Source organism: Pipra filicauda, unplaced genomic scaffold (genome assembly GCF_003945595.2).
Source record: "Pipra filicauda isolate LSUMZ 115617 unplaced genomic scaffold, ASM394559v2 scaffold35_size7292922_pilon, whole genome shotgun sequence".
Classification (NCBI taxonomy): domain Eukaryota; kingdom Metazoa; phylum Chordata; class Aves; order Passeriformes; family Pipridae; genus Pipra; species Pipra filicauda.
This window is the reverse complement of record NW_024104487.1, coordinates 258,912-274,923: the sequence shown is the minus strand read 5'-3', so window position 1 is coordinate 274,923 and position 16,012 is coordinate 258,912. Positions and strand designations below refer to the sequence as shown.

Sequence of the window (16,012 nt, the reverse complement as noted above, 5' to 3'; positions counted from 1 at the left end):
CTGGGATCCAAGCTAGATCCCAAGGGTGAAAGTTGAACGAATAACAGCAACAAAAATATTGTAGATTACAATTAAAATCACTTGTGTAGCTGAAGGAACCCTGGTATCTATAAAATGCAGTTATTTCTAAAAAGGGAGTTTTAAAAATGCATTAATTTTAATGAGATTTGAAACAAACTGCCAATAAGAAGCATTAGAGGAAAAATCCCTAATCTTCTCTGGCTCTAATCTGCAAACCCATCATGCAGAGCTCCCCAGGGAGTCCTGGAGTTGGTGCCTTTGGAGGCTGGAGGAACTGACACCTTCACCTGCTCACTTGGGTGAGGAAAGCTCCAGAAAACTGAACCACAACATCAGTGTGAACTCACATTCCAACCAGACTCTCTGGGTATTAAAGGGGTTTTTAAGAAATCTATGTGGCAATTAAAAAATAATAATTAATAGTAAGAAATCTTTCTTGGGACTCCTGAGGCACAAACAAGTTGCACATGCATTCCAGTTCCTCACCTCAACACTTTCCTGCTGGTCTGCTGGATTCCAGTCCAAAGGTCATTTATGGATCTGCTTTTGCGGGACAATGTGGAATGTTTAAGCAAAACCATTTTAGCCTTTGGAGTTATGCAAGAGTGGGGAAAAGAGATCCCTTTCCAGCATGGTATTTCCTACCCAGGGAACAACTTTCAAATCAGTATCAGCAAAAAATCCCCTTTGTTTGAAACCCTCCAAGGTCTCTCTGAGATTTAAAAGGCAATGCAAATTTGAAGGAATTAGCTGGGTAAAATTATACTTTGAACACCTTAAAAGTGTATCTTCCTCCAGAAACATCACTTGTTTTTCTAGTCTTAAAAGTGGACTTGTGAGTTGTACTGAGTGTGCCAGGCCTTGATCACAACTGGAAGGCCCCACATGGCGTCCAGGGCACCTCCCAAGAATTTACCCTCACCTAACTTCCTTCATTTTTACCACAATCAGAAAATTAAGTGGCAACATCAGCAGCTCAGCCTAATCAATATAAAAGCACCCAAACACCCCTGATCAGTCATTTCACTGAGGCCTCCTTAACCATGTTGCATGAGGGCTCTGCATTCCTCCCTTAAAACGTGAAGCGGTGTTGTGGTATTTTCTTTAAAAACCCCCGAAACCAGAACAAAGCCCCAAGCAGACTATAAGATAATGGCTGTAAATAAAGGAAACACAGAGCACACTAAGTTCTGAAAGCTCAGTGTCTAATTAATGCTCCCAGTTGCCTGCTAATGTGACAGCAATGTCATTAGCACATAGTTCAGGTATTGGTTAAGCACAGAACTCTTGCATGTTTGCAGAGATTCCTTGACTATCTGTGTGCTTGCACTCATCTTACACAGCCCCAGGGCACAGCCCGGGTACACAGGTGTACACAGGCAGGAAAATGCATTTATGGCACCTTACACTGATCCGTGTGTTCCTGAAGCCTGAGCTGTGGCAACTCACTGATTTCCAGGTCTCCAAACTTACAGGCACATTTCAGCCCAACTCAAACACCTCAGGTGTTTATGCAGAAGGAAAAGCTCCATGAACACAGTCGTGAATGTGGAGTCCACGGTGACCTGCAGCTCATGCCAGGGACATGTTTCTAAACTTGGCACCAGGAGCCACACCAGAAGGGAGAGCTGAGTTGTGCAGCACAGAAAACAAAAGGTGTTCTGGCATTAGGTGGCTCACACAGGGACACTTGAAAGCTGCCAGGGACTGGTTGGGATGGGCCACACTCCTGAGGATGGAGGAGAGGAAAGGGACAGCCCCGTACCCAGCACCCTGAAATGGGGACTGTGGAGATGGCACCGCCCTGCCCAGTCATTTCAGTCACTCAGGAAAAGCAGGGGAAGTCCCCTCTGAGCTGCTGCTTTACCCGTGTGTGTGCCAGCCCTGCCAGAGCCAGCCTGGGGAGCAGCTCTCCTGGCGCCAGGGCAGAGCTCCGATCCATCCCTTCGGGGATGGCACTGCCAGGACACGCTGCACGGCTGAGGGCTTTACATATGAGGTGTCCTCAAGTGTTGTCTGCTCTCCAGGACAACTTGAGACTGCTTTTATTTAGGAAGAAAGGATCTGCAGTGAGGAATTGGCTGGAACTTGGCTGGCGCCAGGAGCACAGGGCACAGAGCATCATTAGCACCCACAGGCTGGCAAATACCAGGGCAAGTCAACTGTTGGGAGCAAATGTTCCAGCAAATAAGGTTTATATCATGGGGATTTTATAACATACCCTATCAGACACGTTTGTTTTGGAGGAGAGGCAGAGAGAGAAGCTCTCAGTAATCTATCAGCAGCAGTGGATTTATGGAAAAACTGTGCCACAGTTCCATGTCTCACCCTGGCAGCTCCTTCCGCGAGGGCTGAGGCAAGAACTAAGAGCCATCGGGTCCAGGGGCAAGGAGCACATATCTGCTGTTAAGGGCTGAGGGATTATCAGTGCACCTGCACAAGTGACAGTGGCCAGGGCCTCACCCTGGGGACACTCGGGAAACAGCTGCAGGCACTGCCAGCTTTCTAAAGCAACTTCCTGGAGCTGGAAGCAACACACACCTTCCTGTTCCCAGGAGAGGCCACAAGGATGGAACTCAACTCACACCCCACAGGGTGAACAAAGACATGGGGAGGGAATGGGGGACAATTCCCTTCTGAGGAAGCAGATGCAGTTCCCACAGCCATAGCTAAAACAGTTCCCAATGTCCTTTCCTTGTTTTTGGGGCTCGAGATTAGAGCCTGGATCCAATTAGACTTCATCCACTTAAGTACAGAAGTGCCACAGACCCCATGGCTTTCACCAGCACCTCCAGCCCCAGCACGTGGGGGCACAGCCCAGCCCCTTGACTCGGGGTGGGAGTGGGGATGGACACTGCATCCCAAGGAATTCCTTTTTATTCAGGCAACATGAGACACCAGGCAGAGTTAACCCAAATTATTGAACTCCCTGTCGTGAGTAACAGAAAGGTCAGAAGTTCAGGGCACAACCAATATCTGCTGTTCCCAGACACCTCCCCTATTTATTCAGAGCCTTACCTAACTGCCATTCCCTAATGGCTGTTACTCATCCCAGCCTGCAATCACAGCACAGTCACACCGTGATTTCACAGCAGCCTCTTCCACGGGATTGCCAGGCACACCCTGAAACGAGCAGCTGTTGCTCTACCAAAGTCTAGTGTCCCTGGAAATAACTGTGGAAAGATACTAAACTAGATGGAGAATTAATCATTACCCAAAGCAAACTATAGTTAGTCAACTGCAGAGGTAACAGCCAGGTTTGCACTTCTCTTTTTTCCTGGAACCAAATCACAATCAGATCATACTTACAAAAACTGGAAACACTGCCTGGACAAAATGGGCACTGAGAACTGCACTTTTGGGGGTTTTTTGGAAGGAGAAGGCTGAACCCAACATATGTCACTAGCATGGAGAAGCTGAAACCAAGGAGGAGTTGTTATTCCAGAAAAATGCAGGAGCAGGCCTGGGTTTGAGAAATCAAATCCCTCAGCACTGTGCTGCTGTGCAGTTCCTTTAACGGGGCTGCCTTAGTTCAGATTATCTGGGAAGTGGGCACTGCATATTGGCTGATTTTCTGAATAAATGCCAAGCCATTAAGTGAAATTTAAGTATCTTCCTTAAAACATAGGGTTTTTTTCCAAGAAAAATCCGGGCAGGCAGCGTTTATTCTGTTCAGATAAACTCTTAAATCTCTTTGTAACCACATGTTGTTGTGTTTAATCTCTGCAGGCATAAGGTCAGCCCTCTGCCTGTGATTAGAGCGCTGCGGTCACACAGATCGTGTTTGTAGCTCACCACCCCGCTTTCTGCACTGACTGCTTGGTGAGCAATTGGGCAGCTACTCCACCTGAAAACTGAGTTCTGGCAGGACTACAACAGACAAGAGAACTTACAGAGTCTAACCTCAAACTCACACCAATCCTTGGAAACACCCGCCTTGCCTTTTTGGCAACATCCAAGGCAGAGATGTTTGAGGTCTCTGCAAGGGACACCAAACCTGCCTCCTTTACAATGCCATTTGGGATGATGCTTTTGCTCTTTGCCCATCTCAATAATGTATAATAAATATTTACAACCACCCCAATACAGTTTTACCAAAGCCAGTGCAGGGCTGTGCACACTACTGATTCCCACCAAACAGCACCGTGGCCCTGTCCAGTGCCAGTCTATCGTGTCCATGTAATTGGGCCTGTGCTTTCAAGAGTTCCAGTTATATTTTTAAGCACAAACCCAACTTGACTGAATGTGGAATTACCAGCACTTCCAGTTATGCCGTGAAAAGGCCACTTGGTAATGGCAGGCCTTTGAGAAGCCTTTGCAAAGGCCGGGCCGTGGCCCCCAGCCCATGGCCCACGGCTGCGTGTCTGCGCTGTCCCCTCACACTGAAGGGCCTTTCTCTGTAAGCTCCTTTCTCCCGAACACTGGGGCATTGAGCTGGGCTCCCAGCCTGGTTAATATTAGTTTGGCTACAGTAGTTCCCTCCCAACAAAGGAGGCTCTCAGCCCGGGATACCCTCGTTCCAGCAGCCACCGCACAAGGGCTTTTGTGTGACCGTGGGCTCTCCCGGCCACCGCGACCTTGGGCTCCTCAGCACGAGTCACAAGCACCAGTGCTCCCCATCCATCCCTCTGGTCGTTTCCCATCCCTCTGGTCTTTTCTGCTCTGACAGAAATGTGAGGACTCAGCTATATGCATTTGCAGGAGCAGTGAGCCTCATGTAATTAAGGAGGGCATGGGAGCCGAAAATTGCTCACTGCTGGTGAAAATGCATATAGCGAGTGCTGCACGAGTCCCTTACTCTCCACAAATGACCCTTTCCTTTGAAAGGACTCATTTGGAGCTGGGAGGGGAGTTGTTTACTAATACTCATTAAACAACTTTAATCTTTGCTGTCCTTATGTCACTTCACTCAGACAATCACACTGGGATAAAGGCCATTACCTGCCAGGCCCAGATATAAACCTCCAACTGAAATTCCAGATTCCATTTCTTGTGGGAAGAGCAAAGCAGATTCTCAAACACCTTATTTATGTTATTCTATCTCCTTCAGCACAGCTTTGAAAGCTAAGAGGGACTAATTCCCAATATTTGGTGTAACGGGTTTCCCAACCCCATCTATTCAATGAAGATAACTCATTTTCACATGTCATACCCTGCTACTTAATAGCTGATACTTAACAACTCTCAATTCCACTTAAACTGGGACAAAAAAGCCTTCAGAGCTGTCAGTACTCAGACACTCATGAAATTCAGCCTCTGAGTAGAAGTGCAGTTACCAAACCCCACACCCTGTGCTGGGATCTCACAGTTTAGTACAGGGGAATGGGGATTTTGTGAATCATACTGTAATTTGATTTTCTTCACCAGTTTTTTACCGAGCTTAGGTAGCAGCTCCTCCACTTCAATAGTCAAAGCAAGCACCAACAGAAAACAGAAAGATGAAAGAAATGAAGGAAAAGGAAGAAATCACAAACCCAACTTGGGGAAGGGCTCAGGAATGGAAGACAACCATTGTTCTGGTGTTTTATCACCACTTTCATCTCTGTCCGTTGGCTTTTTTTATTGCCCCACTTTCCACAGAAGTTAATGGCAAAGCCCACAATCCATTTGAATAGGGCTCTTGGATAGGAAAAATATTTGGAACAGGAGCCTGTACTCCCAGGTGGTTACAACATGCCTACAAAACAGTGTGACACGGAGCTTCTTGAAGACCCGGAATGCAGGAACACCCAAGGGCTGGTTCCTGTGCTGCATTCCCAGATCCACAGAGCTTGGGGGATTTACACCAGTTACGAGCATCACACAAATCATTTTACTGCTCTAACTCTGCCTACAAATCACCCCCAGGGTATTCAAACCACCTCACTGTCCCATGTGAAAATACCTGCTGACAGGCTTTGTTTGCCTCACCAGCTCAGAGCTGCAAAAAGTGCACAGAATTACCCTTTTTGAAAGGGCTACAGCACCTAGAGATTTCTGTTTGTTTTCAAATCAAGTTTCTTACACACACAGCTAAAACCCCAAATATTACAAATATACTCTGAATGAAAACTGAAGAGAACAGACTGCAGAAAACCTGAGCCAACAGCTCAGAGCTGTAAATGTTCATTGTTGTTATTTCAGTGAGGAGTCAAATCCAACCTAAATGTTTACTTTTCGGCCTGTATCAACACTGACCACATGAGCATAAATACCTTACCCTGAGCCCTTTTAACCTGCCTTCTCTATCTTCACAAGTACCAAACCCCATGACCAGAAAAGGTAAATCTTTGCCCAAAAGCTGAGTCAAGGATTCAGTTATGTTTGCAGGGATCTTTGCACTGGAAAGGATAAGGGCCCAGCTTTCACAGAAATGCACATTCAAGTGAGTTTGAGATCCCTTTAAAACCCTTCTGACAGGGCTTCCAACCGTGTAGCCCGTGCTCAGGTGTTCACCAAACCCAGGAGTTGGGTGCTGTGACACATGCAGGCTTTGCAGTGTTGCAGACAGCAGGAAATCAAGCAAAATTTACCACAGAACAGGAATATATTTGCAACTTCGGTGGATTTGAGAAGGTAGGGGAGAAAAAAGCCAAAAATCTGTGTAAACTAGACGCATGAACAAACACATTTCATGTGGAATGAAATTCAGCCTTTACCAGAAATTACCATGACAAGAAATGCCAGTGCCCCATTTGGTAGACAAAGTAGGGTGTCCCAGGTCAGTAATCACCCCCTGGAGCCATGCAGGTCACTGCTCCCAGGAATCAAAGCCTTTACAAGGTAAATCTTGGAAGCAGGAAGGCGACTGCTAAACTGGCTGCTCAAAGGGCACCCCCAGACCCCCCGAGGATCCCGGTGTCCCAGGACACGTCTGTGCCCTGTGCAGGACAGCTCTGCAGCTCCTGCAAACTTCTCTGCTGGCAGCAGGAGCTCCCAGTTTATCCTTGGGCATAGGCAGGGATTTGGGGGAGAGATTTTCTTGCAGGAAAAACTGGGGGAAAACCCTGCTTAAGAACAGAAAATGAGGAAGGTGTTCCTGCTGTCCTGCAGCCTGGATGGGAACCAATCTACATACAGATCCATGTATTAAGGAAGTGATAACATTCCCAGTGACCACTCACAAAGTGGAACCCAGAGCAAAGCCACTGGGCCATTGCAGATCAAAGGATCCAAGCCAAGGAGTTGCCCTGCTGAAAGGCACTGCTATCACAGTGAGGAGATCTGCTCCAAACACCCAAAATACAGTTGGGTTGCCTTCACTGGTACAGCCACAGTCAGTCTGTGTCCCCATGAAACAGGGTTTAGAACGGATCTGAAACACCTCCAGTGGCAGAGACACTCACCTTCCCTACAGGCTTATTCCAGTGTCCAGTTTTTCAAACAAATCTTTTTGACGTGGCTCAAAATAAAGGCACTTCCTCCCAGGCAGCCTGGTCACCAAAATACACCAGGCTCCCACTAAAAATGCCCAGTTTGCAACCTGAAATGCAGCATTCCAAAACTGAGCAGACCCAAAACGTCCCACACAGCAAGGCACAGGACAGAGCTCCTTTGAAAGTTGCTTTCCTCCGGGATTTATCAGGAGCACTGATCTAGCTCGCCCCCATCCCCCCGGATTTTACATCTGTCATTACCGCTGGAAATCTCACACCTCAGGCACAGCTCCGGAGCTGAGCCCCGACTTTCCAACGACCCGGCTGACGAAGTGCCGAGCTCCCAAATGCCAGGGATGTCAACAAATACCCCGCTGTCCCGCTAAGCAGGTGGGCAGAGCCCCTGAGCAGTGCTGAAAGCTGCTTCCCTGTGCACCGACACCACTGCCTTCCTGCTGGAAGGTGATACAGCTCCAGGCATCTCCTTCCAAATTCCCGACTCGCATTAACCTTTTCCTGCCAGCTCCTACAGCCGTGCCCAGCCGAGGATCCTGCCACGCTCAAGTAGCACAGATGACAGCCTTCGTTTGTAACAACAGATCTGCTTTAATTTCCACTGAATCAAACTTAGCAGGAGGAATCTCCTCCACTGACACAACCTGCACGAGCTCCATGGCAACGTGTTTCCCACAGACGAGTTTTGGGGTTCTGTCTTTACTTGCAGAGAGCAGCTCCAGCCCTGCAACATGATCCCTCCACACTGAACAAGTGGCCATGAGAACCAAAACTCCACACCTAGGTTTTTAGGGTGATAGCAACCACTGATGGTATCGCTCACTTATCATTCCAGCACTGGGGGAACTAACCATAACAGGAACTGAGTGAAACTTCTGGAAGGAGACAACTTGCCACAGCGTTTTCCTCCCCACACCTGCACGGACATTCTCACGAGCACAAGCACTGAGCATGTGAACTCCTGCATTACCATACACAGGACTCCAGGCTTGCTTTTGGCACCAAGACAGCCTTGATTCACTCCTAGCAGTGGCTTCTGCCATACCCTGCTTCCCTCCAGCCCACTGAGGCACGTGGGAGCCGGGATTCCCTGCAAGGTGACCCTTCCAGGTGCAGAAGGAGCCGGTCCGGTCCCTTCAGTGCAGTCCCACACCTGCACTGGCTTCACACCCTGCTGGGACTGGGCTGGAAAACCTGCTTTAATTGCCCCACAGCCAGCATCAGGTAGAACAAGAGTTTCCTTACAAACATCACTTGGAGGCATCTCAAAGAGGCGGAAGGTAGGAGTGCCATGGGGATCACGGGTGATCTGAACTTGCTCTGTCTGGAGCATTTTGGGGCAGAATTCGGCTGGCTCCTCTCCTCATATGAAGCTGCCAGTGCCAAACCTAATGTACTGTCTGTGTTGGGAAAGAGGAGGTCATAGAGAACTGTCTCCTACTCACTGCTGATTCAGACTTCTCTTTGTAGAGGGCCCGAGCACTTGCTCTGTTATTTTAGACAAAACAATATGCCCCCAAGTGCTTTTTTTGAGACAAACTCCCAATATTTGCTAGACCTGTACCTTGCTACAATCTAGTGCAAAGCTGGGGACTCGTGTGATAACTGTAGGATCTGTGAAAAAAGAGGGACAAACTCAGTGTGGGAAGAACATGAGCAGAGGTTACAGTAACCTGTGTGGTGCTGCTCTAGAGAACCATCCTACCAGAGGGCAGGAGCAGTAAAACAATTATAAAGGAGGAAAACACAAAAACAACAAGGCAGGAGAGCTTCCCAAGGGACTTTTTACCAGACTGATGAAGGTTTGAAATGCATCTGCTCCTACTTGTTTGCACACGTCCATAGTGAAAAGGGTAACAACTGGTGCTAAATCTGTAATTTAAAAATGTTACTTCTATTCAGCTCATCCTTGCTGCTTTGAGCCTGGGTGCCCTGAGCAATGCCCAGTGCCACAGAACACCCAATGTTTGCACCAGAGCCTCCCAGCAAGAATCACCTCAAAATGGGACAACTCCAAAATAATGGCTCTGTAGATATTCTTCAAGCAAGGAGCCATTAATCCAAGGAAAGGCTCCTTCTTGTCAGCAGAGCGAAGCCACTCCCTTTACAGCACACCCGATATTTGGTGTGGTTATTTAGCATTTCGGGGAGTATCTGGTGCATAATTCACAACACTTCCTGCACCCGAGCTCCACCCTGAACAAGATCACCGGCACCACTCACTTCCAAGCCTGGGATGAGAGTAAACAGCTACAGGATGGTCTGCTGTAAAATCCCTCCTTACAACTGCAGAGAATTCACCACATTTTATCTCTCCTGCTGGAGGAAATTGCAGCACATTCAGAGAGAGCACTGCATTTTTTTTTAACTTTTTTTTTTAACTTTTTTTTTTTAAGTCGACATGGTGCATTCCACTGAAGGGAAAACTCACTTTCTGTGCTCTCAACAATGCAGTCTGCTTTCCTCTTTCAGTCCGATGTAAACACACAGATAATGGATTCCTGAAGCAGTGACCCTGAAAATGATAAAATCTGCCTTCTTTAGACTGCTAACTTAACCAACAAAGAAAGAGGAGCGAGCCAGGGGGTTTTTCCCCAGGTTTTTTTTCTCCAGTGCCACAAACCTACCTTGTTCTTTTTAACACAAATACCACAGCCTGAGATCTGACAGATGTATTCCCCCCTCGTGTGCCAGTTTGGAGCCTGGATTTTGCATGCCTTGCCCCACGAATGTCTCTGTTCCTAGTGTTTAGGATGCTGTCACTTTGCCTCATTACATGCCCTATGCAGCCACTGCTGCGCCAGTTTACAAGATAAACAAAGTGCTATGAATGAAAGAATTTTTTTTCCCTCCCTCCTTTAGCCAACAAATAGGAACATTCTTTGCACTAACCAGGCTCTTCCTCCCTCTCTGACAGGAATCACAGGCCACACTTGCAGCACAGACTAGAGTCAAATAAGAAACACGCACAGAAGGGCCGCACTTTGCTGCCCTGGGATTATCTACAGAGTCACATGGATCCAGAGGAAGAGAAGGTTTGGTTTCAGTGAAGAATTCTTTTTTATTTTGCAACTGCAATGCTAGAGTTCATTCATTCCTGGGATGTGCCTTACACAGACAAACAGCAGAGCTTGTTCTACCCTGCCTGGGGCAGAGCTGCTGGGCACTGCTCGCCCACACCGGGGGTTTGCAGCCCAGGCCCGGGCCTGCCCTCCCTTCAGAGAGCATGGCCATTCCCCAAAAGAACCCTCTGCTTCTCACAGGGATAGAGAATTTCACGGGAAAACCTTAGAGGGCATTCTCTACTAAAAGCAGAGCAATCCAAAATGAAAAATAACAAGAATGTTAAAGTACATGAGTTCTCTTTCTGAGACCTATGGCGTGAGCAAACTAATTTATTTGGGAATTATGCAACTGTTCCTCATTTGAAGAAGCGAAGCCACCCGCCTTTCCAGGAGGTACTCAGGGGCTGGGAAGGGACCTTGCACTGCAAACTGTCCCCAGACACAGCCAGGAGTTATGGTTGGTGTCCAGAGTTAAGACCAGATTTTATTTAAGGATAGAATAAATAGCAGACTGCTTCCTCACTCTTGTTGTTCTAAGCACCCTTCTGGTTCTAAGCAGCTTGGTCTGGGTTAGTCCTCATCTCCGAGGCTGGACACACACCTCGCACTGCGTAAGACTCAGGACACCTTCGGAGCGAGAAAAGCCACACGGGATCCCTTGAAAGAACACAGAGCTTTTTCCCACAGCACCGCTCTTGGCCTCTCTCACCTTGATGCAATGAGAACGAGCCCGGACTAACATGTTTATGGGGATCACAGCACGGCAACACCTCCCCAAAACCCGCACAGGCTTACCTTGTAACTGCTTGAATCTTCCCTCTAACTGGTTATAGTTATAGGGCACCTGAGCTGCGTATCCTGGGGACAACGGCCCGGGCATACTGGCTGATTTTTGTAATTCCATTTACAGGGAACGCAGGGAGACGACGAAGTGCAGCATAAAGGAACCACAGGCTTCTTTAGCATACATGCAGGTAAATCCCAGCTTCCTGAGCAGTTTGGCTTCAGTCCCTAGCGAGAACGCTCCCCCTGAGCCCTAAGTAAATAACAGCTTCGGTTCAAAATCCAGCAGTGTGGCTTGGCGGGTAAGCTCTCTGTAATGGATTCAAACTTAAAGCACCAGGAGCGTGGATTTTTTTTTTTCCCCCCAGCTCCACAGCAGGCAACTCTCAAGCGCTCGAATCTGGTTCAAATGCTTGTCTGGCGCTGGCGAAACGAAGCGAAATCAAAGCAATTCAGCGAATCAGCCCAAAGCACAGGCAGCATGGAGCCACGCGCTGCCGCCCCGGCCGGCGCTCCCAGGAGCCGCGCACACCTCAGCCCTTCCTGCTGGTTTGTAATATAATCAGCAGCCGCCCGGGCGCGGGCTGATGTCACTCGATTACCATACGGCTCGGTGGAGGGAAGGAAGGCTGTACCAAGGCGGAGGGGCGGCGGAGCAGGGGAAGAGCAGCCCGGCTCACGCAACGCCCCAGCGAGTCCTTCCGCCGCGCCCGCAGCGGGTGCCCGCGGGGTCCCGGCCCCGCGCCCCGGCCCCGCGCGGCACACGGTGGTACCTTCCCGAGCGGAGCTGCTGGAATTACAGCCTTTTGTTAGGAGCCTCATGTAACGGAAAAGTCTCAGATTACTATCACACGAAAAGGAGGGCACTTCTCGGTATTTATGTGCGGGGCGGCCCGCTCGCAGCAGCCCCGCGCACACAGAGGCGCTCATTCAGAGGGGACGCGGGGAGATGTACGCTCCAGCACACCGCGAACAAACGGCAGCTTTGTCGGAAGGTTCTTTAAACGGCCAATTCCTGTCACTTCGGTTTATGTTACTGGATGATGCCGAGGGTTTTGACATGCCCTGTGTGCGTGGCTCCTCGCCCAGTTATCAGTGTGCTGGGTATTACTGCAAGATTAATGGGCCGCGCACCGAGGGGGAGGGCTCTAACGTAAATGAGGATGCCTGGCCGAGCTGCCTGGCCCCTCAGTACCCTGCCCAAGCACAAACGTGCTCAGCAGCGGCAGCACTAGGTACCAGGAGTCAGTTCCTGCACATGGCATCAGACTGAGGATGTCAGTTTTCCCTCGGGGACATGAGCTCCCACCCCTTCCTTATTCATCGGTGAAATGAAAAGGTCAATTCCACATTCATATTCTCAGTACGTAACATTTGCCTGCTCATTTTTAAAACTGCTGATAACGTTCACACAAGTGTTTTCTCTTTTCTTCTTTTCTTGCATTTCCAAATTCCTTTCCACTGGAATCCATGTTCTTTCCTCCTCCCACTCCATCCCCTCATTAAACATTTCAAAATGTTGCCTTTGTTTTGATACTGTCATTTCACAAGGTTTAAGTCATATAGTAGTTTCTGTGAGGACAATTTCTGTGGGAGAAGCTCAGCCCACTCCCCCGACTCACTGCAGCCCAAGGTCCCGCTGGGCACAAGGTGGAAATTCAACCAGCCATTCCCAGCACACCAGGGAACAAATGCACAAAAAGTCCAACCACAAACACCGCCAGTTTGGGGAGAAGTGATGGAAGCTGACGCTTCTCAGCTGAAGGTTTCCAAAAACACATGGACAGTTGAAAATGCCTGGCACGTTGCTTCCAAGGTCATAAATACACTTAAAATATTTATGGCTTTTAACTCTACTCTTTTACTTAAAACACCCCCGGAGCCCTAGTGCAGAGCACGTGTTACATTGACACAGAGGGCTGTTACTGCTGTATTTCGGTGCACCCCTTTATTTCACTGTAGCTGTATTTACACAACACTGCTGGTACTACAGCACACCTCAGCAGAGCCCCAAACATTCCCGAAAGCTGGCCTCCAATCCTTCCAACGCCACCCACCCTTGGCCACCAGCACTCCTCAGCTGACCAGGGCACTTGTGGCCCAGAAAGGAGCCTGAGCAGTGGCAGGGGGAGCTGAGGAAGCACCTGCACTCACGGCAGGATGCTGCTCCCTGACAACAATGGGCTCTGCTAAACCTTCCCCTGCTGATCTCGGCGCAGGGAAGAGCCAGCTGTCCTTCCCTGCTGTCCCTCGGCACCCACACGCCCGGGCCGTGGCCACGGGATTTCCAGGCCGGGGTGGGAGGGAGGAAGGGCAACATGAAAGGCTCCAAAATTCCCAGGAGCAGAGCTGGGTAAACCGAGCCATTAACACACCAAGGCGAACTCCCCCGAGCTGGAGGAGCACGTTTTGCCCAGCACACAAGTACAGGCTTATTTCCGTCACGGAGCTTTTTCCTGCAGCTTCCTCCCAACGGCAGCTCCTGCCTGCGCTGCCTGACCTATGATATAATTAAGTGCAAGCCCTTCCCCTGGAGAGCAGGCAGGCAGCCAGGCCCTACCTGCAGGCATATCAGCTCACTGCCATCCCACCTTGAGCAAACAGGTGTTGCTGCATGAGCTCACAGGGAAAGCTGAAGTCCAAATGACTGACAAGGGAGCGGGAGCATTTTTAATGCCATGAAGGCCACAACTCAGGAGTCAGGAACTTTTCCCCAGCTGAAAGCTTTCCCAACACCTTTGGCAGGCAATGCTCTAATGCACGTGGCCATTATTAAAAATATTAAAAAGTACACTATTGCAAAAGGAAGACATTAAAAACTAAAAATAATCATTTGGCTTTGGCCCATATAAAACACAGACTGGCCTTACCCACCCCACCATGAAACACTAACACCACACACATGAATTTACACTTCAGATTGCCCTCTGTGGGACAACCAAACCTGGTGAGCTTCAAGAAATACTGAACAAAATTTGGGGTTTGGTATTCTTTTTGTCCCTATCCCCTCTCTGCCCCCTCTCCCCATTTTGGCCTGCCCAGTAGCACTAAAAGCTTCCTTAAAAAGGGAAGGAATTGCAGCAGGTATGGCTGGAGCAGTGCAGGCTACGCAGAAATTAGGGGGGAAAGCTAAAGGGAAAGGGAAGAATCTGTGTTTGAAGGGAGCTTATTTTGTCCCAGGTTTGGCAAACAGAGGCACCAGACCCTCACACGCTGTCGGCAGCACTCGCTGTGAAATTCTGACCCCACTTGAGTTGCCATGCAGGTTGGCCCCCAAGCAGCAGCTGTGACAGACTTTGTTGCCGATGGTTTCAGCTCCTGGGGAAGGCCCTGGTGCCAGGTGCTGCTGGCTCAGCTGCCAGGGCCCTCCTGCCACTTTGCTGGGCGCTGCCCTACGCGTTGAAGGCTCCGCTGAACAGGCTGGTGGGAATTCAGGGGAAAGAACAAAGCAAAATGGGGACGTGTCTGTGTTTGTGAAATGCTACACCGTATGTAGCAAGGCTGCTCCAGGACAGGCATCCTGCCAGCTCCCAGTCCTGTCTGAGTCACAGCAGCCTAATCCCAGGGTTTGCTGGGGACTGCAGGGAGCGAACCTGAGCCCTGGTTGCTGCTGCCATGGAGCGATGCACCATCGATCCCAAGGCTCACACGCACAAAGGCCTTTGTCACACCGGGTACTACTTGTTTTCTGGGGTTATCTTTCATTGACTAAGCCCTCACTACACTAATTAGACAATATGTTATGGAGGGATTGAATGCTTTAAAGCCAGAGATAGCTTTTGAGCACTGGGCCAAGTGCAACTTCTCAAGTGAACACAGCTGGAAGTTGTCCGTGCTGTAATTAATTCCTGATTACAGTGCTGGAGGAAAAGAAGGGCCAGATCATAAATAAAGGTAGGCATATCAAGGAGGGAGGTTGTTGGGGTTTTTTCCCCACTAAATTTTTTTTGCCCAGAGCTGTGAAATAACTTTTGCTGGCACTGTGTGAATTGTCCCTCTCCCACAGCACCTGACAAGTGAGGATGGCTCACATTGTTTGTGTACTAGCCCAGAGTAAATAAATACACAACTGATTATCCACTTAGCCATAATGCAGAGGGTCTTAGCTGACACGATCAGAGCTTTGCAAAGCCTCAAGGAGAACGAGAGGTTGATTACAGCAATATTATGAATGTACCAGGGACATCTAGGGACAGCTGCTTACCACAGAACACAAAAGGATCTGTCCTGGGCTCTGTCTTTATGTGGTTCTGAAAATCACTGCTGAAGTGAGTGGGTCCCGACCAGAAAGGAAAAAATTGATGTTTCTAAGGAAGAAACTACGGTTGGATGTAGCAAAGTTACATTCCCAATTCCTAATTATCACTGTTTCTAAGCCAGAGCTTACAATAATTACGAATCTGGTTAATCATCACCCTTGTCTTCCCTCTTCACTCTTGCTCTTGTAAATTCTCTAGCTGGTAACTAACTGGTAAAAATTACAAGATAAAAAGGATGATTTATTAATCTAAAATGCCAGAGAAACCACATAACAGTTTGCTCTTCTCCTGAAGGAGGGTAAAGTTCTTACACATCCCCTTAGCACCACAATTGAGAACTGGAAACTCATGATCACACTTGCCTCCATCTACACAGTACAAACAGAATCTCTCCCTGTGTATGCAAGAGAGTAAGGAAAGATAGGTTTTGCGGTGGATTGTTCTAGAATGAAATAGGAAATAGTTATTTTTATCCTATTTGGCAATTTGCATAACATGAATGCTGAAGAGGTAG

The 16,012-nt window shown here is 48.7% G+C and overlaps 1 protein-coding gene across 7 annotated transcripts in view; it reads right to left on the bottom strand.

Moving 5' to 3' along the window:
* The window catches only part of SPTBN1 (spectrin beta, non-erythrocytic 1), a 114,588-nt gene that overhangs the window by 56,438 nt on the left and 42,138 nt on the right, over positions 1–16,012 (bottom strand). The window contains exon 1 of one of the 7 annotated variants that reach the window (XM_027737417.2): positions 11,252–11,351. The exons of the other annotated variants lie outside the window; for them this stretch is intronic. Coding sequence (XP_027593218.2) covers positions 11,252–11,336 — 85 coding nt within the window. The 5' untranslated portion in view covers positions 11,337–11,351. Of the gene's footprint in view, positions 1–11,251; positions 11,352–16,012 lie in introns of those variants that run through there. 7 annotated transcript variants of the gene reach the window in all.